This window comes from Trichoderma breve, assembly GCF_028502605.1.
Source record: "Trichoderma breve strain T069 chromosome 7 map unlocalized scaffold00007, whole genome shotgun sequence".
Classification (NCBI taxonomy): Eukaryota; Fungi; Ascomycota; class Sordariomycetes; order Hypocreales; family Hypocreaceae; genus Trichoderma; species Trichoderma breve.
In genome coordinates this window covers 335,185-360,191 of record NW_026611593.1, presented here as the reverse complement: position 1 = coordinate 360,191, position 25,007 = coordinate 335,185, and the positions used below count along the sequence as shown (strand labels likewise).

General features: G+C 51.8%; 8 protein-coding genes across 8 annotated transcripts; 2 read left to right on the top strand and 6 right to left on the bottom strand.

Moving 5' to 3' along the window:
- Window positions 1-1,781: 1,781 nt before the first annotated feature.
- Window positions 1,782-3,337, bottom strand: T069G_10291 (NAD(P)-binding rossmann-like domain-containing protein; the record flags this gene model as incomplete). The annotated part of the gene is made up of 2 exons (XM_056177501.1): window positions 1,782-3,128; window positions 3,203-3,337. 2 exons carry the CDS (start codon window positions 3,335-3,337, stop codon window positions 1,782-1,784), a joined length of 1,482 nt encoding a protein of 493 aa, XP_056023791.1.
- Window positions 3,338-4,197: 860 nt separating this feature from the next.
- T069G_10290 (uncharacterized protein) lies at window positions 4,198-5,311 on the top strand (the record flags this gene model as incomplete). Its single annotated transcript, XM_056177500.1, has 2 exons — window positions 4,198-4,376; window positions 4,450-5,311. The coding sequence occupies 2 exons, from the start codon at window positions 4,198-4,200 to the stop codon at window positions 5,309-5,311; spliced, it is 1,041 nt and encodes a 346-aa protein (XP_056023790.1).
- A 1,212-nt stretch (window positions 5,312-6,523) lies between these two features.
- On the bottom strand, window positions 6,524-8,026 carry T069G_10289 (fatty acid desaturase domain-containing protein; the record flags this gene model as incomplete). Its single annotated transcript, XM_056177499.1, has 2 exons — window positions 6,524-6,936; window positions 7,012-8,026. The coding sequence occupies 2 exons, from the start codon at window positions 8,024-8,026 to the stop codon at window positions 6,524-6,526; spliced, it is 1,428 nt and encodes a 475-aa protein (XP_056023789.1).
- Window positions 8,027-11,890: 3,864 nt separating this feature from the next.
- T069G_10288 (uncharacterized protein) lies at window positions 11,891-12,961 on the bottom strand (the record flags this gene model as incomplete). Its single annotated transcript, XM_056177498.1, has 1 exon — window positions 11,891-12,961. The coding sequence occupies one exon, from the start codon at window positions 12,959-12,961 to the stop codon at window positions 11,891-11,893; it is 1,071 nt and encodes a 356-aa protein (XP_056023788.1).
- A 946-nt stretch (window positions 12,962-13,907) lies between these two features.
- On the bottom strand, window positions 13,908-16,148 carry T069G_10287 (rab-GTPase-TBC domain-containing protein; the record flags this gene model as incomplete). The annotated part of the gene is made up of 2 exons (XM_056177497.1): window positions 13,908-14,411; window positions 14,490-16,148. 2 exons carry the CDS (start codon window positions 16,146-16,148, stop codon window positions 13,908-13,910), a joined length of 2,163 nt encoding a protein of 720 aa, XP_056023787.1.
- Window positions 16,149-18,305: 2,157 nt separating this feature from the next.
- T069G_10286 (uncharacterized protein) lies at window positions 18,306-19,316 on the bottom strand (the record flags this gene model as incomplete). The annotated part of the gene is made up of 1 exon (XM_056177496.1): window positions 18,306-19,316. One exon carries the CDS (start codon window positions 19,314-19,316, stop codon window positions 18,306-18,308), a length of 1,011 nt encoding a protein of 336 aa, XP_056023786.1.
- Window positions 19,317-19,758: 442 nt separating this feature from the next.
- On the bottom strand, window positions 19,759-21,607 carry T069G_10285 (TCP-1/cpn60 chaperonin family domain-containing protein; the record flags this gene model as incomplete). Its single annotated transcript, XM_056177495.1, has 4 exons — window positions 19,759-19,818; window positions 19,895-21,269; window positions 21,344-21,495; window positions 21,605-21,607. 4 exons carry the CDS (start codon window positions 21,605-21,607, stop codon window positions 19,759-19,761), a joined length of 1,590 nt encoding a protein of 529 aa, XP_056023785.1.
- A 500-nt stretch (window positions 21,608-22,107) lies between these two features.
- Window positions 22,108-24,510, top strand: T069G_10284 (eukaryotic translation initiation factor eIF2A domain-containing protein; the record flags this gene model as incomplete). The annotated part of the gene is made up of 4 exons (XM_056177494.1): window positions 22,108-22,379; window positions 22,456-23,989; window positions 24,067-24,319; window positions 24,398-24,510. The coding sequence occupies 4 exons, from the start codon at window positions 22,108-22,110 to the stop codon at window positions 24,508-24,510; spliced, it is 2,172 nt and encodes a 723-aa protein (XP_056023784.1).
- Between the last annotated feature and the right edge of the window lie 497 nt (window positions 24,511-25,007).

Sequence of the window (25,007 nt, the reverse complement as noted above, 5' to 3'; positions counted from 1 at the left end):
TTGGCTGGGCAGAAAACAGCAAATGCTGCTTTAAGGGATTGACGCAGCTAAAAAGGAAAAAGGATTGGAAGACAAGACAAGGGGGGGCTGTGCCTGAGGGAAGGACAGAGCAAGACGCCACAGTGTGTGATGATTTGCTGGCTGGTTTATTTTGGTTGTCGGATGAATTACTGGCTGCAGTAAGATTGATTACCTTGAGGCTTGATGACTGTACTTGTATGGCAGTTTTTGTCAGCGGGAGACGGATTTGGTTTTGCTGCATCGAGTTATCCGAGGATGTGCCGGTGTCAAGGTGAGTGGCTGAAACATCTTGACGATAAGCCACACACATGCCTACTACCCTAGATCTATCGAAATCAGAAAAATGATGGCTCAACTCTAAACTGACAAGGCAGTTTGTGTTACCGCTGTTATGCCGTTTGTTTTCACCCCAGGTGATTATCAGAGTATCTAAGCTGAGACTATTTACTCAACTATATATATTCCTTCTCATACCGGTCACTCGGCCATTTCACTCTCTGTATGTATGGTTTTAAGATAAAGAGGCGTTGACGGCAGCGGCCAACACAAACTCAATTCAACGCCATCAAAGGAAATATTATGCCGACTCATCAGCCCTCGGCTGTTGGCCTCGGCGTTACGAATGATGTGATCTAACCACTGACCGGATCGAGCCCTTTTTTGTGCTCTTTGAGATTTCGTGATACCAGAGACATGGAGTGTAAAGACTGCATCACGACAGTTTGTAACTTCTAGCTGATCACCTCGACCCTATCCAACTTGGAATCGTAATGCAATTAAAATAATGATTCACTACTACTACTATGCCTCACTATCAGAATAATAGTGACGCGTGCTCAATCAACAAGAAGAATATTGTCATGACTGGCAATATTGGGTTGACAAGATTGAATCAGTCGGACTGACTCTGAAATGTCGTCGAGGTGCTCTTCATATGCTATATCAAGATGACCGCTGGCATCTTTTTAAGGTGCAAAGTTCTCTGATGACTCTTAACTGCTGATTGTTACAGTGTAACCAGTTCAAACGCTTCTCATAACGCCGTCCAATCGCCAACACTTGCTGATATTAGGAGATATCCCTTGGCTGTGATCAGTCTAGAAGAGGAAAAGACGGACGGGAAGCTTTCTGACAGCAGTGTAAACTGTAATCACCGATACTGACCGTGTTTAAAAGTATTTAAGCATACTAAGCAGTATTCTAGCGAGCAGAGAGTTGATTCACAGTTGGATGAAATCACACAAGAAGGTAGTGTCCAATATAGTTGAGTTGCTCATAAAAGGAACGATCTCGTTGTCTCAATCCTACTGGGCTCTCCGAGTACATATTTGTCCTTTATCCCGCAGAACATTGGCTTTTCGGTGTTCAAAGCTAACTTGCTTATAATCCGTCTTAATTTCTGTTTGCAGTCAATCTCATCATCATCTCTTGTGTATCTGAACGATTCACGGAACGCGCGATAATCTCGTCAATATCCAACATTTGGATCTTCCCAAAGCAAGCATCCATATAGGCGCAAGAGTATCGACAGCCATGCATTCTGTCTAAGTATAACTTGCAGACTAATAAAAATGTCTTACACCAGGGGGAATATAAAACATGTTGAATATGATATCGAAATAAGAAGAGTATAACAAAACGCTTCAGACCGTCAGTCCGCTCACTCTATTTCCGTCAACAAAGCTAAACACAAAAACCCAGAGGTATCTCTATGCAAATAGGTACATACTAACAACCAATGACAAAACGATGCAAAATATCTACTGCTGCCATGGGACCGCCACACCAAGATCTCGTGCCACCCTCATGGCCGATATAATACATCCCTCCAGCAACACCATGCCGTCCCAGCACCAAGATCCCACAATCCACACATTATCCCTCCCATTCACCCACACGCCCGCCTCTGCAGGATCTGATTTGCCTGTCCCCATGACCCTCTGCACCATGCCTCTGCTTTCCGTGGTGCGCAGCGTCCGTGTAAATCTCGATGTGTCCAGCGCCCCCTTAAGCTCGGGCGCATCTCCAACAGGGCTCGTCCTGACAATGAGTCCGTCAGAGAGATAGTGTAATGACTCGGTCTGAACAACACTCTCGGAAAACGTTGTCCTAAAGGCCATGACTTGAGCATCTCCGCGGCGGTATGAGCACTGTCCAGACGGAATATGAGTCTGCTCCTGCACAATGGATAATCCCGAAGACAGAGGAGCAACAACTGTGCTTGTGACGGGAACCGTGGGGATGACGCTCAGCATGGGCTTGGACGGATTAAAGATGGCGGCCGCAACATTTGGCGATACGGCAAGCACCACACGATCAAACGTCTCCTCGGAAGCAGACCGTGTGGCATCTTGCGTGCTTTCATAGCGGATTAGAACCCGTCCATCAATTCGGTCCACCTTTGTAACCCGAGTTTCCAACCGGACGTCCTCAATTCCTTCAGCCAGTGTCGCCTGGACTCGGTTGATTCCACCGCTGGCAACATACGTCTTTTGCAAAAAGGATCCTTTCATGAAATCCGTCACATCACTAGCCGGAAAGTCCAGCATCTCGGCGTGAGAACAGCTGCAGATGATGCTCAGCACAGGCAGCAGGTAATACAGCACATAATTCTGTGGCAGCCGAATCCGATCAAGATACTGCCGAAATGACTCGCAACTGGCAACATCCTTGGATCCCGATTTCACATCCAGATACGCCTCTGGCTTAATCGTCAGCGGCCTCAGCAAGAAACAAGCAGCAAAGAACCAGATGTGGCAGATGGCCAGGTAAAACGTCTGCAGGATGTTTTGCAGCGATCCGCGCCAGAAATGAGGCGAGACGAGCAGCGCCTCGTGCAGCCGCTTGCCGTAGACAAAGTAGCTGCCGGGCATCGTCTCTGCGTCCTCGTGGATGGGGATCTGAGTCTGCGTGGCGGCGGAGACTTTGGCAAAGACCCAGATGAGCTGGATTCGCTGAAAGGGTATGCCGAGATGGTCGTACATGCGGCATAGGTTTTCATAGTAGCCTCTGCAGAAGCTGCGAGGGGGGATGTCGATGCGCTCGAGGGTGCCTGTCTTGTCATTCTTGACGGTGACGGAGGCGGCATCGAGCGAGAATTTGGGTGCCTGAGATTGAAATGAGATGAGATGAGGTCTAAGTTGAGAGGGACAGTTCAAGACTTTTCATTATCAACACGAACCTGTTCAAAGAGCGTCACCTCGTAGCGCTTCTCCTTGTCGTTGTGCAGCAGATATGCCGTCGTTAGTCCCGCCAATCCAGTGCCGATGATGGCGACTCGAGACTTGCTCTCGCCGTTTGTCTGATGCCGCTGCATGCCTTCAGTTTGCTTTTGTCTCTTATCAAACTGCAGTGCAATAGACTATTCAGCTGATCCAAGAGGAAACAGGGTGAAATGAAATCAGAATGGAAGGCTATTCAGGTAGGAGCGTGAAGACCTCAATCTAGATATACATGACGTCTTTTGTCTCGCAAATATCAAAACTGAACCAGCAGGTGTAAGCGAATGCGAATATAAGGTAAGCACGATGACGGATTCACATGCATGCGCTTGCTACGGTATTTAGAAGAATCGTATCAGTACATGTAAATTATCTCGGTAGAAAATAATGCATGGACCCCCAACAAAAAGCAGCTAACCGCCTGGCCTGATTGGACCGGCCAGGGCGTTTCAGACTCCCCGCCGGACCGCACCAAGGCCGAACCCTTGAAACTATTTTTTTTTCTTTTTGCCTTGTTCTTTATTTTGTCCTACGGAGTACCAAAGAGGTAAATGGAGTTGGCACGTGCTTTATTAGCCTACTGGAGCTGGAAGCTTGATTTTAGTCGAAAATAGAGTGAAGTGACTTCTTTGATGATTCAAGATTATCCTTCTCATCGTTTGCGGGTGGCTTGATTCGAAGGCTTCTAGTGCGGTGGCTGCAGGATGACAAGTCACAACTCTTTACACAAGATCGAACTAGAATTTAGTTGCTGATTGGACGCTTTTCACTCTTGTGATGCTTTGCTCGTGAGACGGGAAGACGCAAAAGTCAAAATACATCACGGGCATTGTAACCTGCGCCTGGCCCCGCTAAACTCCATCTCTAATTCCTCTATAATAACACTGTAGTGCTGCCACTTGAAGTTTCTGTACAGCCTCATGCAATTCACATCTCGACCATCCAAGCCGCTCAAATGCTCTGGTCATCATCCGACTTTTCCGTCGGTTTCGCAGCCGGATGTCTGACCATCATTGTCCTGCTGGCCATCGCGGCCTTTACGCTCACTCGAACCGCCGACATTTACGGCCTGGGCCACTGGAAGCTCAACGTGAGGACGCCGCTCCCATCCATGTGGATGAACCTGGGCTTCTGGTGAGTATTTACCTCCTTTCATAAACTATTATTGATACTCCAAAACTTATTTCCTAACATTCAATCTGTTAAGGACTCGAGATGACGGCAAACCCATCCACCACTTTGACGAGGCTGCGCGCACCATGCTCGAGAAGCTCTTACAAGCCGCAGGCCTCACATCCGCCGCAAAATCGCAACACTCCGTCGCCGTCCTAGACGTCGGCTTCGGATGCGGCGACCAGACCGTTGCCCTCGCCGAGCTCATCCAAGCTTCTTCACGGCCCCAGTTTCGCTACGTTGGACTCACCCTGAACGCCGTGCAGCTCCAAGCAGCGCAGGAAAGGCTCGATGCCGCACTCGCCATTCAAGAAGGAGAAGAAAGCAGCGTGCTTGGGCTCTCCGAAAGCTGCTTCAAGCTGTTCCAGGCGGATGCAGCTAAGCCCGAGTCCTGGAATAGTGCTGTTTGCGCTTCTGTCGACGGGTTGGCGGACGAGACTTTTCGTGAGCGCTGGCTCATGGGCTTGGATTGCCTGTATCACTTTTCGCCGTCGAGGAAGCCCATCTTCAAGCGCGCTTCTCAGACGCTAAGCACAAATGTCATGGCCTTTGACTTGATCCTCAGCGACACGGCGTCTGCGTGGCAAATCCTGGCCGTCAGGATCTTGGGTTTCATCCTGTTGTGTCCATGGCGCACCTTTTTGACCGAGGAGCAGTACCGGGACCAGCTCGTCGAGTGCGGCTACGATAGGGCGTGCGTTGAGATTCGGGACATTTCAGACCATGTTTTTGGAGGGTTGGCGGGTCACTTGCGGAAACAAGATGCTGCTTTGAGTCCGTATGGTATCTCGTTGTCAGGGTATACGATGGTGGGGAGGATATATGAGTGGTTTGATCGGACGAGAGTGTTGAAGGCTGCGATTGTCGTTGGGAGAATAAAGAGCAAAAGCCAGTAGTAGCGACGTGCTTAAGTTGATACATTCAGCTTGAATGTGGATGCGGTGATTTGGAAGGTCTTCTTCTATCCGCTTTTAGCATGATGAGGTCGTGAATCGCCTCGGCTATTATGGCTGGCTACATATACACACTTTGGATCTGTGCAGTCATCCATGTAAGTACCCAACAGCAGAGTCTTTTACTCGATGAAGCTCCATCTTGTCAAGACCCGTCAAACTGTGGACTATTGAAAGGGCTGCCATCTTCCTATCATAGACGCAACTCATCAGCTGTCATTCTTTCTATATCAAGGCGACAGACGAGGAGAGCATGATTAGCTCCCACCAAAACGCCAAGGTCAGAGTAGTCACCCCCGGAAGCTCCATCATATTACTCAATAGGAATGTAAAAAGAAAAGAGTCAAGAGCGGCCCGGGCCATAAACTTTGCAGCTAAAAATAACCTTGATCCGCGAATTACATCCCTACCTTACATGGCAACTTCGACGACACCTTCAAACACACGACATTCATTCGTCCCAACTCATACCAAACTCACGATGCCCATTTACGAACACCCGAACGTATCCAGAAATCATCTCACCAGTGTACGTACATACGAAGGAAGACTTTATCCTTGTATATTCCCATACACATCACTCAAATGCCCTACATCATTACCCAGTCATACCCCCCAACTTCGATCGACAAACCCATGTCGAATCAAAAGCACAGCCACACCATCGAGAAAATAACCAAAAATTGCCGGCATGACCGGACCCGGCACACGACTGTGGGGTCGTTGATCCTAAAAGCATGGCATCCCCGCATCGTGAACGGACCTCGCGTGTCTTAATCTACATTCCAGTCTCCCAGTCATGAGAAGAACAGCTACTACATCAATATTCGAAAAAAGGCAGTGAAAAGTGGCTTGTAGGTTGTCTCTATTGGTATCCTTTCATATACATCTAGCTCTCTATGATCTTTTTTTTCCTTTTTCATCTCTGACTGGCTCGACCAAGTCTCAGGACTTCTCTGCAGAGATGACGGCTCATCAAGCTCCGCGACCCATGATTTTCCATTGGGTTGATTAAAATGAAATCAATTCAAGCCAGCCACCAGAAACAAAAAAAAAAGTCTACCTTTTTGCTGCAGTTGACCATTCGCACGCACAGACGCAAACACAAGATTCTAACACTTTTTTATTCTGTCCCAATTTCATGCCACCCAAATCTTACTCGGGCTTGGGCAGGACCGCGGGCTTGGTTCCCAGACCGTTGCGGTTGCGGAAGAACAAGACGCCCTTTCCAGGGCCCTTGGCCTCGGCGCTGGGCTCGACCCAGTGGCACATGCGAGCGCTGGTCCACAGGGCACGGATGAAGCCAATGGCACCGTCCTTGACGTCGGAGCGGTAGTGCTCGCCCATGACGGGGCGGATGGCATCGGAGGCCTCGTCGGCGTTGTAGAAGGGGATCGTGGCCACGTAGTGGTGCAGGACGTGGGTCTCGATGATGCCGTGCAGCAGGTGACGGCCGATGAAACCCATCTCACGATCGATGGTGGCGGCAGCGCCACGGACAAAGTTCCACTCCTCGGCAGTGTAGTGAGGGAGCGTGGGGTCGGTGTGCTGCAGGAAGGTGATGGCAACTGCGGGAGAGACAAGAGGTCAGTAAGTGGGAACTTTTGCAACTGTTTCAGACATGAGAGGATTTTGAGACTCACCGAGCCAGTGGTTGACCCAGAGGTACGGGACGCCGTACCAGATGGCCATGTTGTACCAGCCAAAGGTGCTGCCGAGGTAGTAGAGGGCGCTGAAGGCGAGGATCAAGCCAATGTCGCTGATGAGGATGTACTTGGCGTCCTTGGCCTCGTACAGAGGGCTGGACGGGTCAAAGTGGTTGACACCGCCGCCCAGGCCGTTGTGCTTGCCCTTGCCACGGCCCTCACGCTGGCGCTCGTGGAAGTTGTGGCCGGTGATGTTGGTGAGCAGGTAGTTGGGCCAGCCGACCAGCTGCTGCATGACCAGCATGAAGAGAGTGTAGGCGGGCGTCTCCTCGGTCAGCTCAGACAGCTCGTGGACCATCTTGCCGATGCGAGTGGCGTGCTGCTCGCGAGTCCGGGGGAGGAAGACCATGTCGCGCTCCATGTTGCCGGTGGAGGCGTGGTGCTTGTGGTGGGAGATTTTCCAGCTGAAGTAGGGGACCAGCAGGGCGGAGTGGAGGAACCAGCCGGTGACGTTGTTGATGAGGCTGGAGTCGGAAAAGGCGCCGTGGCCGCACTCGTGGGCAATGACCCAGAGGCCGGTGCCGAAGAGGCCCTGCAGGATGGTGTAGACGGCCCAGAGAGCACCGCGGACGGGGGTTGAGAGGATGTTCTCAGGGGTCACGTAGTTGTGGAAGACATAGAAGGTGGTGGCCAGGCAGATGATGTCGCGGATGATGTACGAGTATCCCTTGAGGGCGGAGCGCTTGAAGCAGTGCTTGGGGATGGCGTCGCGGATGTCCTTGATGGTGAAGTCGGGCACCTTGAACTCGTTGCCGTAGGTGTCGACCAGGCGGCCGTAGTCGGCGGCCTTGACACCGGCAACGTCAACTGAGGACAGAGACGACAGAGACGTGGACGAAGCCGACGGTCTGGGGGAGTCCATGGGGGACACGGCAGCAGAGGACTCGGTTGAGTCGGTCACATTGCGCCGGAGAGAGGCCTTTACAGGCAGGGGCACAGCGGTTGAAGCCATGGCGATGCTCTCTATGAACAAGTTGCTCAAGATCTCTCAGAGACTCGAAGCAAGCTGAGGAGTTGAGGGGAAGAAGAGGAAGAAGAAGGAGAAGAAGAGAAAAAGAAAAAAAGTGACGAGAGCACAGCTCGCTATCAGATAAGATAGGACAGGCGTGTGGTTGAATGGGGCCTCCAGGGGACGGGACGAGGAGAGAGAGGATGGCGAACTGGGGGGGGTGACCTCGCTTTTGTTTTGTCCTGGGGAGGGCAGAGACAGAGGCTGAGGGGGGCAAAGAGGAGAATGGGAATAGGGGACCTGCAACCGATCCGGAAGTGATTGGATGGGAAGATCCGTTTCAGAGGCCAAACCAGGAATGCAAGGCAAATCGGGATAAAAGAAAAAAAGAGAAAAAAAGAGCCCAAGTCACTCACTCACTCACTCACACACAGCAGCAGCCCAAGCCCGAAGCTCAAGCCCAAGTCCAGCCCACGCAAAAACCACAGCCAGAGTGACTTCTGACTTGCCGGGCCCCCCTTGGACGATTTGGCCTCCCCCCCACTGGCCCGGTACATGCAGAAGCAGATGCAATGGCATGGCAGCTGGGAGATAATTTTTTGTTGGGGCGGCTCTGGAGCCCTTTTTTTCTGCTCGTCTCCTCCCGCCAGGGCGTGGGGCGTTGCTTTTGGGGCCAAAAGATGACAGGTACATGTTTCTGGTACTATCAATGTCCATTTGCCTCAATTCTGTCTTGCACTGCATCTTGCTGTGCTTCCATTTTATTCTGCTACTTTTTATCGTTCTTGTTCTCTTCAATTGAGTCCTTTTGCCTTTTCAAACAGGCACAGCAAAAAGGGGACCCTGATTGACGAGCCCCTGGAAAAAATAAAGAGGAGAAGAAAAATCTGTGCCAATTGGAGGCGAGCTTGACGCCAGATCTGGGCCCGAAAAGAATAAACTGGACCCTGGACAGATGGATGTCCCGTAGCCTGGTTTTGGTAGCGGTACGAGTGCAAGTACATGCTACTCCTCTCTTCTCCGTATCTGCTCCGCGAACCAGGGAATAACAAGATACATGGGCACCGTGAAACCAAGCACTCAGCTCTGCTGATGGACGGCCATTACCGTGTCGCATCACTTTTGCAGTATTGTAGCTTTTCGTGATGGACATTATTCGTGCGAAGATCTTTGGCGGCGTCGCCGTTACCGTCACATGAAAAAAAAAAAAAAATGAATCTTGTCCGGGGGACTAAGATAAGCCATGTCCGATTGTTTCTCTCAACATGGCGCTCTTGGCTGACTCTAACGAATTCCCTCCCAAAGAGACAACTGCATTGTCTTGTGTGCTCACCTTGTCTTTTACAGTGCATGTCTGTAATGTACAGTAGAGGCGTCGTAACTACATCGTATTCCCGCATAGCCTGATTGATACCAAGACACACGAACCGTCCCCCCATATCCTCCGCACGGAGATAATCAATGCCCACCCCCAGAAGCACACGGACATACCTAGACTACTGTATCTACACAAGTACTGCTACCCGTACACACTCGCTCCCGAAGAGACCACGTAGTGCGCCGCCGTTCGCCGCAAAAGCAAAGGCAAAAAAGAAAGAAGGAAAAAAAAAAACCCTGCATGAGGGGCGTGCGGACGTGCCGGGGGGGCTGGACTCGGCTGGGCTGGGCTGGGCTGAAGGAGCCTAAAACAAGATAGGCGATCGTCGTTGACCAGAGACGCAGCGCAGATTAGGAGGGAAGAGACAGACATGTGAAGCCGAGTTTCGATTTCTGGGCTGGAGGGCGCCAAAGGTTGATGGTGTGCTTCTTTTCTGGAGTTATACGACTCAATGCTAACGGCTCTACGCCCGATTCGTGTGTCATGGATGCTGCTCCATGTTACTTACTGTATGTACTTGGCTCATACCAACTAATCTAGATGCTTAGAACTGCTACTGTTTACGCCCTTTCTCCCCGATCCCAGCTGCTTCATGCAAAGGGTTCGCATATCACATCAGGCTTACTCTCCCACACCCCAGCTTTTCTCTCGTCCCTGTAAAACGCTTAAAAACAAAGTCCCAAGCCTCGGAACATGTGAAATTGGAATCCTGAAGCTATTCCCCCCCCTCCGCCTCTCCGCCTGTTCAACCACCTCTCCTCATGGTCTGTTGTCCGCCCTGGCCCGCTTCGGCATCTCGCAGTGCCGTCTGGTGTCATTCTTCGTGTCACGCAACAGATCAGATCATCAAATCCAACAAAATAAAAAGAGGGCAAAATTGTTATGGCTCTTTGGATGGAGCAGAGACGAGCAGGTTCGTGAGCAGATTACTCTCTCTCTCCCCGACTCGTTCTGCTTGATCCATTGGGCCGTGGAAATGGTACAGAACAGGCGAATACTCGTACAGGTAGGTGGCGGCGAGGCAATATTCTTGCTACCTGATGTATACATGTCTCCCTGGGGAATAAATCCCATAGGTACAGGCACAGGTACAGGTACAGCCACTGGCACTCTTTCTTTTGCCTCTTTATCACAGCATAATACTTCTCACAAGTGATTCTCCAAACTGTCTCACATCCAGCATTTCATGTTTTCTGCAGATCACAGACAGTCAACCAACTGAGAAAACCTGCAATCATCTGTCATCTGCCCATCCCGAGCAAAGTCTCACAGCATGTTAGTACCAACTGTACTTACCGTAACACTCAATTGTCTCTCCCCCACATCTGTTGGGAATTTTGTTGAGGGGCCACATAAACCCGCCCAGGGTCCCCTTTCCCTGCCCGTCGATCTGGCGTGGGGCACCCGATTCGCCGCAAAAAGAAAAGAAGAAAAAAAAAACCCACGTGCTTTTTGCCGCCCCCTTGCCGAGCTTAGTAATTGCGGTGGCTGTCATTGGTGGGATTTGCTCGTATGGTACAGTGTGAATTGATGAATATTTGTTTCGTTGTGTGCACTGTGTTGTCGCCAATGGCTTCAATGTGTGTGTAAGCGAACTAGTATTTGCTGATAACTCCGTATGCATTCGATACAGGCACGAAGGATGGCATCAGGTGCTCTAGATTAGGCTCTGGAATGTCACATCGCATATTGCCGCCCAATCTAGCACTCAGCCGAGTCTCTTGATCTATTACCTAGAAGAGAAGGTGTGCAGAGGCTATGCAGTCTGACCAAGACTGCGTATATTTGATATACCAACTCGAGGCTGTCAAAGCTGTGTGGTAGCTTTGACGAATGTTGCTTAGATCTGATATAGTTCCTTGTGCCTGTAGTAGATTGATAGACCTTGAGGCATACCGATATATACCAAGTTCAAGGTGGGTATTGAGAGGTACTTCTTTACTGCTTGAAACCGAGATGGTACATGTGCTGGCAGCATTACAAGAAAACGTAGTCCTCAAGCCATTACTCTTACATGGAATTTCTTGGTCGATATTTCTGGCAGAAACCCCTATCAAAAGTACCCAATTTCACTACTTTCAACGAAAAGGTTGACCTTGAATAATATTATTCTCCTGAATCCATATGTATAATCCCCAAATCCAACCATCCAATCCATCATCGTACCCATAATGCGTGTTCTCATCCCAAGCTCCAAGCTCCATGCTCCATGCCATCATCATCATCATATCCTGCTAGACATTTATCCTAGCCCCGTACGCCTCGCCAAGTAAACAGCATGAATCAATCCAAACCTAGGGAATCACAAAGAAAAACGCTTCAAATCTCCGCAAAGAAAAAAGACTCACCATCTCCATCTCCAGCCCACCATTCCGAGCTCAGCCCAGGAACCACATCGCCGAAGTTCCGAGTACAATCCGAAACTCCTCACCTTGGATGGTCTCACTCACGACAACACCATCCAGCCTCCTCGGCTTGGATAGCCTCATTCACCAGGACACCATCCGGCCATCCAGTTCCACCACCATCTGCAATCTCTGCGGCATCGCATCCACCCACATATTCACCCTCTCCTGACCCAACCCCGCCCACGCCTCCCTCGCCGCCTGCTTCAACGTCTCGTCCTCCCAGTCCTTCAGCAGCTCCGACGTCCACTGCTTGTTCGGCGGCCACAAAGAATCCAGCGGACTCAGATCGGGGCTCTCGCCACAACTAAACGTGCACCGCAGCCCGTGCGTGTCCTTCCACTGCTGGGCGAGGTTGATCTTGCTCGCGCTCCCGTGGGCAAACACATCTGCATCCTCCTCCAGCACAAACGAATTGGGCCCCGAAGCAGTGAGCCACGGCTTGACCACCTTGTCGAGCACTTTATCGCAGTAGTCGGCCATGGACATGGCGCCGTTTCCCTTGGGGCTGGTGGACGAGTCGTAAAACACCAGCTCGCTCTTGAAGCCGTAGCCCACCGCCGCCCACGCGTGCAAGCGCCTGACGTCCCGGGGCCACACGTTGCCCGGCTCCTGCTCGCACCCGCTGCACAGCTTCTCGCCGCTTCGAGGGGCAAGGCGCACCCTCCCGTCGAGCCCAAAGCCAAAGTGCAGCTCTCCGCTGAACCGGACGCGGCGCCAGTCCTCTTTAACAGGATACGTCCGCAGGGCCTTTCTCGCAAAGTCACAACGCTTCTCCCGATGCCGCTTGTGCGTGTGAATCCGCCCACAGACAAGACACCGGCGATAGCCCAGCGTCCCCATGGCTCGGTGCAGCGTCCGCCGGTTGCAATTCATCTCCAAACCAGCCTCTTTAGCTAGGCCGCTCCAGTTGAGGCTCACATCCTCATACTTTTCATCCCACAGGATCTGCTCCATCTTTTGCAGGTCCGAGTCGGCAATCTTGCTGGGCCGCCCTCGCGTCTCTCCCCATTCCGGGTCGTCGCTCTTGGGCGTTGGTGACGCATGGAGGGCCGCATAGCCCTGGGATCGGGACAAGTCAAAGTGGCGGAAGATGGCAGACTTGTTCACCGGCAGCCCCTGGGATTCGAGATAGGAAATGGTGCCTCGCACCATGGCCTTTGCCGGAGTGTCTCCATGTTTGTACCCCGACGGCATGGAGCAGTTTGTTCGGTATCAAGCTGTTTGTGATTATTTAATTGTATATGTCTGTACTGTACAAGACACTTGATGCCGGAAGCAAAGAGAATGGGCGAGGCAGGGCGTTGTAAAGCGAGTGTGTAGGGCTATTTTTGTCCAGTCCCAGCAGTCGTGACGCCAGTTTGTCGCGGTTGACGGAGCGTTGACGTAAAAGCCCACACATTCCGCGCACGTGACTCTGATTTTGATTCCGTCAACCTCACCTCATCGAGTTGATCATCTGCACAACAGCCCAAGCATAAAAGTGAGCTTATTTGCATTTGCATGTATTTTGTGAATGTTTCATCTCATATTCGTATGGTAATACTAAGCTATTATTGTAGTTGTACAGGCGAGGTGAAATAAAGAGGCAAAATACAAGTTGGAAACCCAAATATAAGTCAATTTTGTCCGCTTCTCTAAAGCAAAGACTGAATAGACACTAATAATACGGATTAAGATTGGCCAGCTCCAGTCGTGCCCATATGATAAATCCCTTGCTCGCTTAAGCTTTGATATAAATTTCACGCCAATTTTCTTTCTCAAAATAGTAAAAAAAGAAGAACGAAGAACGAAGAGAAAAGCAACAATATAAAAAAGAGAGAAACGTTCTCAGCGTTACTCAACCAGGGCTCCCAAAACTGTAAACCTGACCAACGCCCAACCTCACGTAGCCAACCCTTATCTCCGTTTCTATGTCTTGATATACATTACCACCCGGGAATCAGACCGAAAAATGTCGTGGGCATCAATATGTCTGGGGGGAGGTGAGGCCCCTAGATAGTGAGTTGATATGCAAAATAACATGAAGAAAAGAAGCCCACTGCTTCGCTCATGTTTTTTATGAAGAGATGAGAGGAAATTAATGAAATGAAGCGATCGTTTAGTGTTTTCCGGCATCGCGGACGCTTTGCATGAATCGATCTTCGGCGCCGACTTCGCTTAGTGCTCGCGTCGATGAGGCGCCTGCGCTGGTTCTGGACAAGACGGCTTTCACTTCTTCCGCAGTTTTGCTTCCCATCAGGTCCATCTCTCGGTTGAGGAGAATGGCAACAGCTGCCCGAACCAGGAGTGTGTCGCCCTCAAAAACGTAAACATCCCAGAGCCTTGCTGCTTCGTCAATGGCCAAATGCGCCGTAAAGAGGTTGGTGAAAATGTTGGTAAGGTACTGGTCAAGCTGGACGCCCGGCACCGTCTTGGTCAAGTGCTCGTAGAGGGAATTTGACTTGATCTTGAGTGTGTCATGCACGAGGTGGAATGCCGATGCTTGCGCGCCGCGATCAAAGGTGTAAAACGATAGTGGTAGAGGTCGGTTGAGGACGTTGGCCAACGCAATGAATGCGGTTTCGGGATTTGGTAGATTAAGCAAGAGCAGTGCGGCTATAGTCTGTTTTCGTCAAGTATGAGTTAGCAACGCTTTATGCATGACGCGGGCAGAAAGATTGAAAGAAAAGGCATCACTCACGTTACATCCTGACACATAGCCAATGTCGTTCCTGTACATGGCATATGCTCTCAGCACATCTACCAGGCCCTGGTGAAGCGGGCCGGTTACTTCAAAGATTCGAAGCTCCCTCCACGTCTTCTCGGCGACGTCTTTGCGGATTTGCTCAAACCACTTGACGCGCCTCAAATCCTCTGCATCGCCCCTGTCCGTCTTGACTCTCTGCTCCAGCTCTTCTGATCGGGTCAAGGCTGCTTTGAAAGATGCCTCCGTCAGGCCAAGCTCGTTTCCAATGGCCTTTGCCCATACAGATCTCCGACTGCGAGGAGCCACTCCCTTCCACCATAGCTCCCTCGTCGCCTTTTCGCGTATAGCCTGGTTCCATCGAGGAAGAATATCGTCCTCCCAAATGTGCATGGCCCTGTCCGCATTGTTGTCCCTTGCATCGACCTTGTTCTTTCGCGCTGCTTCACGGCGCTCCTCCGCCTTGACACTGGCAATCATCATCTTCTGATACTCACGGAGATGGCGTCGCTCTTCGGCGGGATCTTTGGGTGGCAGCCACGACGGTCGAGTGCGGCTCAGGACGGCCTCCTTCTCCTTGGAAATGGGGAGTGGGTCAATCATGATGTTGGAGCGGCGTAGCGGAGGAAGCTCTGCAAAGGACGACTTGACTCGCTGCTTCTTTTCGTACTCCATCTTCGCAGACTGGTTCGGGTTCCATGTATTGGGTCGTGCACCATGTTTCTTGGCTTCGATTTCATGCATCTCATCGGCGTGCTCCTCCAGCTTCTCCACAAGGTCTTTTGTATCAGCATTCAAGTCTGCAAGCGCAATGGTCCAGCTGCGGGCTTTGCCTCGGAGGGGGCTCGGGGGCGGCCTATCGCCATCGGTCTTCCAGCTTGGCGATCGCAATGAGCCTTGCGCTTGGGCGACGGGAGGCGTGCCATTGCCAACACTGCGAACTCGGTTGTTGCGCCGGCGGTCAGGCGATGGAGACACGGATTTGATGGACTGCGGCCGGCTGGCAGGTCGCTCACTCTGTGGGCGCGGGGAAATGGGCACGTTGTCGAGAAACAGGCCGTCGGGAATGTCGTCGTCATCGTCATCATCGTCGTCGCACTCTTGCTCAAGCTCTGAGATGGACTTGCGGTCGCGGCTAACCTGCCAGCTGCCCCGTCGTGGCTTGCCGGCGAGACTTGGGTCGCGAGGGTCGGGCGTCAGGCCCGGGCTGGTGCTGCGATGGCGGCGAGCCGGAGGGACGGACGATGTCGAGTATCCCTTGGTGAGAGTCGCGGGTCGCGGATCGGCAAAGGACGAAAGAGAGGTGCTCCGGGGATTCGATGCCGCCGCAGTGCCGTGGAGGTTGGGAAACGACCGCTTCGAGCGCGGCGCCCGCTTGGCAGAGGCAAGGTCTCGAGGCCCGCGAGCCTTGTGTAACGCAGCCTTTGGGGTGACACCGTCGTCGTTGAGACCAATGTCCTCAAAGTGGCCGACGTCGGACAGGACGCTGGCGTCGTCGCTGTTGAGCGAATGGAACGAGGACGACTTGGAGCTCTTGGACGTGGTCATGCCAGGAGGAGAATCCGGGCTCGCGTGGCCATGGATCGTGGCGTGGTTAGCGGCCGTTTCCAAGCCACCGTTGATGATGCCAATTCCAACGCCATGATCGCGAATCATTGCTGCATCAACAGGGCAACCAGCTGCCCTGTTCGTTTCGTCTGCGGTGGGAAGAGGATAGAGGAGGTCGGATGGGAGGGCGGGGACGGTAGTAGAGAGAGAAGACGACGGATCGTTGTTGTTTGTCTACGCTGTGAAGTGCGACAAAGTTGATGCTCTTCCGCGGGTGTAATCGGTACTGTCAACAAGAGATGTCTCGAGATTTGAAACAGCGTTGATCCTCGCAGGGTCGAGAGGTCGGCTGTGCAGTAGTAAATTGAGCAAAAAAAGAAGAGACGACGAAAATGAATGTGAGAAGAAAAGAGAGAAAAACGAAGTATCAAAACCAAAGAATACGAGAGGCAAAACGACTGAAAGCTCTCAGCTTCGATGATTGATCTAACGAGTGTGGAAGGGATACAGAAAAAGAAGCTGAAGAAGGAATCTAGAAAAAAAAGGACGAGAGAGAAGATGCAGAATTGCGGAGGATCGAGGGAATGACGAGCCAAGGAGGCGCCAAATCGATGCTTCAAACAAGGAGGGATTGGGTACATGTGCAATAATCTGGGAGCTGGTACAGGGTACCTGGCCGTGAGCATTCTGGCAAGGCTAGCGACGCCCCTTCTTTTCCTGCTGCAGCGCTGTATTTTGTATTTTCGGGGCAAGGCTTGCTGTGCAATCAGGCGCTGCATTGTGTCTGTGCTAGCCCCGTTTCCAATTGTGCGTTGTAGCCGATACAAGCGCGGCTTGTAACTTGATCGCGTTCAGGGCGGAGTCGCCTGTGGACGAACTAAGCCAGAACCTGGACAGACGCATGCAGATGGTGATGCTGCAGCTACAACGCCAGTAAGACTGCGTGCGTATGTCTGACGTTGGGCTGCTTCGGTTACCTTATCTACAGCTACTAAGTACCGAGCGGGATGTGGTGTGTGTGTGTGTGTGCTCATGCTTGTATTTCCCGAGAGAGGAAAGGATATGCTGTGCTGTGTTGTGTTACCTCATGCTGTTGTTGCACCATTCACATGAGCTTGTCTTGTTAGTCAAGATACAAGCATCAAGTCTGCAATGTATCTGACACGCACCAATGTCCAATTCAGCACTCCCATCCTCTCAAACAACTAGCCCAGGGCCCTCCTAGCTATCTATCATTCCTCACACGGTATGTGTGGTTGCAATCTCGCGGCCGCACCACAGTGTCGCATCAGCAAGCCCCTGACCAAGTGGAGATGAAGTTCAATCTCGGCTGGTTCGGGGGCCGAGCAAGACTGTGCAACTTGTATCCTTGCTGGCTGTATCAACCGCTATCAGCAGAGCTTCAGATGGACTGACTGTATTGTATAAGCAGTGCGTTACTGCTATCTTTACTGATTGTAGTCAGACGCCAACCAACTTCAAAACTATCCCCAACTTACATGTATACATACAGTCAGCCCTACCAGGAACCAGAATAGCTTCACCGCCAGCGCGACACAATTCCCACATGGCTCTCCCTTGTACGTTTTATCGAGGCGAATTCTAAATTGCTATAGCTCCCTTTCGCTTGTCTGCAGACTCTCGCCTGCCTAAGAATAGCACCTTTAGATTATGACATGTCTGGTCTTGCAGATTCATGTACTACTATTAGTAGTATATCAATGACATGCCGGGACACACATGCCATATTGCTATTAATATCTACATGATCTGTTGATTCTTATTACTGTCTGCAATGTCTTCATCGTAGCTCTGGGCCAATTCACGTTCTAGATCCTCTCAGAACGTCCAGAGTCCCTTGCTTGGGAAATAAATAGTCCTGGTCGCCCCCACAAGGGCATGGCTGAGAAGGAGCCCCTTCATGGTGAGGCGATGCCGGCTTACATGCACATATAAGTGGGATGTGAGAAATTCTATTTTGCTTAGCATTAGTAGATGATGCTCCATACTTAATAAAGGACTAGAGCTCAAGAGGTATCTATGGCACGACATCTCAATGTGGGACTGCAAATATACTCAGTGCCCTGTATTGTAATATCCATGGTCTACACATTTGTACCTAGGTACATAACATTATCTTCTTCCTCTCAATTTTGTCTTTGCCACCTTATGTCAATGTCAACCCATCTGTGTCACATACAACTACCAACTCCAACAAGCTCAAGTCAACAAGATGCTACATTATTGCATGCTCTCTTTTCTCCCCTACTTCGCCTCCTGTGCTGCTGCCCTCTCTTCCATCATGGACTCGTACGTAACCACATCAAGTGTCTGTTTAGGCCGAGTAAACAATGGCCCTGGTAGAGCTTTGAAGGCAGCAACGTTGACGACCGAGTCCCATCTCCCTGCCTGGGGAAGCTGTTGACCAGATTTGGATGCTTCTTTGTGAGGTTGTAGTGTAGCACTTATCGGCCCAATTGACGAATCTCCTTCAAGAGCCTTCTCTTCAATTTGGAGTTCCATCTTCAAGACACAGGGATCCGGCCTTTCTGATGAGGTTTCCTCAGCCGGCGTAAGGTAGCCACTGTTATGCAGCATCATTCTCATAGTATCAGCATCCACCGTCGTACAGTCTCTTGTATCAGTTAACTCTGCTGATTCGGATGCTTCGCCAAACATCCTATGCGTATTCTTGTCCGAGTCGCTGTAGCTTTCTCTTTCGGGAGAAAAGTCGAGAGTCGCCGTAGAGCCAGACCTAGAACGAGCACTCCGTTGGCCATGTTCATCTTCATCTTCATCTTCATCGCCGTCTTCGAAATGAGGGTCTTGTGTGCAGTCCACACTTTGCGTCAAGCATGGAAATGAAATTCTCGCTGCTTTCGAATCGTCGGCAATGTACTGTCGAACAGAGAAAGGATCCTCCAGATCAATATGCGGCACCGCATCGGCATTGTTTGGCTCTATATCAGGCAAATGATCCGTCTTGGAGTTCGTACCCTGGAGGCCACAATCCGCTGCCGTCAAATCCACGCCCGGACGCCTTGCGTATCCTTTCGATGCCGATGACATGCTGGGACGATCCTCATAAACGACTTTGTCTAGTTGGTGCATCGTCATCTCTCTGCTTCTCGTTTGCGTCTTGCTGGAAAGCTTCTTCTGCCATCTTGAGTTGTTCTTGCCTCGCTTAGGAGGCGATGGAATGACTTCCACAATTTGGCAGTCTGAGTCGCTATCGGATGATTCGATAGATATGACGTCGTTGGTTGAGTTCGCCATCTTCATGTGTGTTTTTTTTTTTTTTTGGCTGCTGCTTTGTTGCTCTACAGAGGAACGAAGAGCAAGCGGGCTCTCTGCCTTAACCGTTGGTTAGATATTCGTGTGGTGATTGGTGAGGATGAATGAGCATAAAAGAATATTTGTCAAGTGGAATATAAAGTAAAGGATAAGACCCGGGAGAAAATGCAGTACGGCTACAGAAATGTTGGTTAAAAGTGAGGAAGAAGTGAATCCTGGGTCACGCCACCAGATTCACGCCTTGAAGTCGACGCTATTAATTATCAACCAGATGCAACACGAAAGGCTCTTGTTCATGGCATTGTATTTTGTCAGTCCATGTTCATGCGTCTATGGTATCGCTACAATCCACATTAAGCTTCTATCTCGTCGAGATCCGTGGCGCCTGAACTTTTTGCTTTATTTTTCCAACTCTCCCAGCCTCTTACATGCGCTCTCGTCTCCGTGGGGCCGCCCGAATAATGTCGTCGACTCTTAGGAGAAGCTGTATCATGGGTGTCAGCACAATGCCATATAAGGGTAACCGTGGTGTCTGGGGGGATGGAAAAAGACTCTCTTACCTCTGCTGCCTCACTGGCAGATGACACAACCGCCTTCTTCAGCTTGTAGCTCTCAACCACGCCAACCTCACGCATATCCGCAATGCCACCACCGGGAGTCATCAGGTCCAGACCATACGTAGTCAGACCGTCATAAATGGCCTTTCGCAGGCGCGCAACCAGCTCACCGGAATCCAATCCAGCATTGTCGGCCAGAATCGTGGGCAGCTGTCGGAGAGCAATTGCAAAGCTGGAGACGGCCACCTGCTTCTTACCCTCGATCCGTGTGGCCGCACCCTCAACAGCCTTGGCCATGACCATCTCGGCACATCCACCTCCCAGGGTTGTCCTGGGCTCAATGACAGTTTGCGAAAGCACGGCCAATGCGTCGTGTAGACTTCGCTCGGCCTCGTCAAGCAACTGTTCTGTAGCACCACGCAGCACAATGGTGCATGCCTCGCCAGCAGCCACACCGGAGAACTTGATCAGCGTATCCTCGCCAATGATGACCTCTTCGATCAAGTCGCACTGGCCAAGCTTGATCTGTTCGGGGTGGTCAAAGGTGGAGGCAATCTCGCCTCCAGTCACCAGTGCCAGTCGCTCAATGCCATCAAAGTCGGCGTGCTCGATAGACATGATTCCGGCGTCGGTAAAGAGCTGCTCAGGCCAGTTGTAGATGAGCTGGCGGTTGATGAAGCAGTTGATGCCGTGAGCCTTGATCTTCTCCACCTTGGCCTTCATCTTGTCCTTCTCGGCCTTCTCCAGCTCTGCCAGCTTTCCAGTTGAGCCGACCTTGACTCGCGCACCGAAAATCTTGACCTTGTCTGTGTCCATCGATGTGTTTGCGACCAGGATCTTTGCCTTCTCCAGCCTCTTGGGCTGGTTTACACCAATCTTCTTGTCCAGGATGAAGCCCTCATCCAGGTAGGAGTCGCTCAGCTTTCCTCCGGCCTTCTTGATGATCTGGATGTGGCTAAGGTCGGATGATTTCTTCAGACGGAGGATCGCGTCGACGGCAAGCTGGGAGAAGTGGTCACGGTCCTGTGACAGAACCTTGGAGCTGAGGGTTGTTCGCGCAATGGCAATGAGATCCTTTCGGAAGGCCTCAGGGCTCTTGCTGTGGTCGACGGCAGACTCCTCAAGTGCCTTGAGAGCAGCCTGGCTGGCTATCCGATAGCCCTCAATGATTGTCTGAGGGTGGATCTTCTTGTCAACCAGCTTCTCGGCCTCTCTCAGAAGCTCGGCCGCCAACACAGCAACCGATGTGGTGCCGTCACCGACTTCGTCATCCTGAACCTTTGAAATGTTGACCAGCACCTTGGCGGCGGCGTTGTCGAGGGCTATTGACTTGAGGATCGTGGCACCGTCGTTTGTCACCATGATATCGCCGGTGGAACTAGATGGAAGGACGGGTCAGTTCAGGGGCTGAGGGGCAGGTTGGCTGGGGATTTGTAATGGACGGGCACTCACGCAGATTGAAGGATCTTGTCCATGCCTTTGGGACCAAGAGTGCTCTTGACCAAGTCACCGACGGCGATGGCACCGACAAAGGCAGCGAGACGCGCATTCTCGCCCTTTTCCTCAATGGTGCCCTCCTCGAAAATTTGGGTCGGGAAGAACGACTGTATGGCGGGGGAGATTGTTAGCAGATGTTAGTTTAGTTGGGCAACAGAAGAAGCAGCTGGAGATGAAGCCGAGCCGTGTGTAATAGGTAGTGACAGTGAGACATACCATGATGAACTGCTGGTGACAACCGAAAGATAAGATACAATGGAACGTAAAAGGAGGCTATATCGGGCTGGCCTGCAAGCTGAAGAGAAGCACTCCTTGGTGCCTGTTTTTCCTGACGACGCCGCCGAGCTCTCCTTTACCTGCAAAGCGCCATCTCAAAAAACCCCCACCATGCAAAGACGCGGCCACGTGACTTGCCCCTCTGTCGGAGAATTCGCGGCTCAGGAACATCGCTTCTCCGCCGCACACTTTGTTCAAAGTTAGAACAACAAATTTGTGCTGTGGTTCGGGTATCGCCGCCAAAAAAATCCACGTCTGCAGTCCCGCCGTCGCCTGCTGCACCAAACACCCACGCCCTGCGCCTCGAACGCACCGGCCGAACGCCAGAATCTTTTCTCGATCCTCCTCTCTTGGAGATTCAAAAACGAAGCCCCTGAGCCGCTCCCCAATCTTCAACTTTTGCCGCGCCGAAGCGGGGCAATCTCGGCACCCCTCCTCCCATCATGGCGCCCTCATTCGACCAGCTGCGCGAGGCTGACCTCGACGACGACGAGTTCAACGAAGATGAGATTGATATCTCTGACCTGCGCGAGAAGTTCGAGGTCCAGCTGGAGCTGGGCTACGACACCTTTGTGGTCATCGATGGCCTTCCCGAGGTCACGGAGGACCAGAAGCCAAAGCTGGTGAAATTCTTGCTGAAGAAGCTCAACACTGTTGGCAAGACCAAGGAGGAGCTGATCCACATGCCCATGGGCGACGATGGAAAGTCGATGCGGTAAGCAGGGCCTCTGGTTTACTTTTGTTTATTGATTCTGGGACTTGGTTTTGACTGTTGGTTTGGGGGGATTTAGCTTCGCATTTGTCGAATACTCCTCAGCTGCTGAGGCCGCTGCCGCTACCCGCCAGCTGGATGGCGTTCCCCTGGACAAGAAGCACACCCTGCGCGTCAACAAGATTACCGACATTGAGCGATATGGCCGAGAAGGACGAGTTGACGAGAAATACGTCCCCCCCGTTATCGAAGAGTTCACCGAAAAGGAGCACTTGAGATGGTGGCTGAAGGATCCCTCTGGCCGTGGCCGAGACCAGTTCGTCATGTACCGTGGTGAATCTGTCGGCGTCTTCTGGAACAACGAAAAGGATCAGCCCGAGAACATTGTCGATCGCCAGCACTGGACTGAGGCTTTCCTCCAGTGGTCACCTCTGGGCACTTACCTGACTTCAGTCCACCAGCAGGGTGTTCAGCTGTGGGCTGGCGCATCTTGGTCCCGTGCCGCCCGATTTGCTCATCCCTTTGTTAACCTGGTCGCCTTCTCCCCGAATGAAAAGTACATTGTTACCTGGTCTAACAGACCCATCTCAATCCCCGAGACTGGCCACCCTGCGCTGTCTGTTGACGATGAGGGCAAGAACTATGTCATTTGGGACATTGAGACCGCTACACCTCTCCGATCATTCGCCAACCTGGATGCCCCCAAGGGAGAGGAGGGCAAGCCTCCCCCAAAGATGCAGTGGCCTGCGTTCAAGTGGTCCGCGGACGACAAGTACGTTGCTCGTCTGACTCCTGGTGCCTCCATCTCCGTCTACGAGCTCCCTCGAATGAACCTCCTCGACAAGACCAGCATCAAGATTGAAGGCGTGGTTGACTTTGACTGGGCCCCCGCAACACCCCAGCGCGAGGGCGTCAAGACATACGAGCAGCTCTTCACCTTCTGGCAGCCCGGAACTGGTAGCAACCCCGCCAAGGTCGGCATGATGAGCATCCCCTCCAAGGAGGTTGTGCGAAGCCTGAACCTGTTCAACGTCAGCGACGCCAAGCTGCACTGGCAGTCGGATGCCGCCTACCTGTGTGTCAAGGTCGACCGACACTCCAAGTCAAAGAAGTCACAGGCTACGACTTTGGAGATCTTCCGTGTCAAGGAGAAGGGTATCCCTGTCGAGGTCGTTGATACTATCAAGGACACCGTCATCAACTTTGCATGGGAGCCCAAGGGCGATAGATTTGCTCTCATCACCACCACGGAGCCCGTTGGCCCTACTGCCGTCCCTCCCAAGACATCCGTCTCCTTCTTCTGCCCCGAAAAATCCAAGGGCCCCTATGCCGGCAACTTCAAGCTGCTGCGCACTCTGGACAAGAAGAACAGCAATGCCATTTACTGGTCACCAAAGGGCCGATTTGTCGTCATTGCCACCATCGCCAACCAGCAGAGCTCCGACCTCGACTTTTACGACGTCGACTTTGAGGGCGAGAAGCCCGAGTCAGCAAAGGACCTGACTGCTAACCTGCAGCTCATGAACACAGCCGATCACTACGGCGTCACAGATGTGGAGTGGGATCCCTCAGGCCGATTCGTTGCCACGTGGGCATCAGCATGGAAGCATGCGGTACGTGTTATCGTGTCCACACAAGGTGTAACTTGTAATTTTTTTGTGCATAAGCTGACTAACATAAATAATCACAGATGGAAAATGGATACCACATCTACGACTTCAAGGGTGAGGCCCTGCGCGAGGAGCCCGTTGAAAAGTTCAAGCAGTTTGCTTGGCGGCCTCGACCGCCGACACTGCTGTCAAAAGATGAGCAGAAGCAGATCCGCAAGAACCTGCGTGAGTACAGCAGAGTATTCGAACAGGAAGACGCCGACCGCGGTGCGTCAGCCGACCTCGCAGTTGTCGAGGCCCGTCGCCGCGTCCTGGACGAGTGGCATGCTTGGCGTGCGGAGATCGAAGCCGAAGTGGTGGAAGAGCGGGAGGTGCTGGGTCTCCCATTGGATCCACACGCCGCCCTGCTAGAGGCAAAGACCAAGGAGATGGAGGGCACCGAAGGAGGAAGCATCGAGAGCGATCGGGTGATTGAGGAGATTGTGGAGGATGTGTTGGAAGAGAGCGAGGAGGTGATAGGGTAGATGGCTAGGTCTCTCTCTTTTGTCTAGCATGGGCATTCCGGGAGTGCTTTGCGCGTATGTATGGGTAGATTTCCACCGGATTTTTTTACGGAAAATTGGCACAAATAATGACAAGTGTTTTGAAGAAGAAGCCACGGAGTACTTTTACTTTTTTTTGTCTTGCTCACCACTGCCACCACCAACGTTGATGCTTCTTAACCTTGTTTCATGCTTGTATTATTTTTTCCCACCTCGCCTTTTACTGATGCTGTGATTTTCTTTTCTCTGCTTTCTTGTTTTATTTTCCTCTAGCCCCAGGGGGAGGCAAAAAGCGCGGCAGCCAGCATCTGGCCCATCTGTCTACGGCACCGCGCCATCCACTACTGTATCTTACCCAGCATTTTAGTCAGGTGAGTCAGTGCGTTGAGAGTCTGGATGCTTTGCTTTGTTCCATCAATTCCGCAAGCGTGCGTGTGCTTCGTAATACACAGTCCATCAAAAGTGCACACGTATGCCGG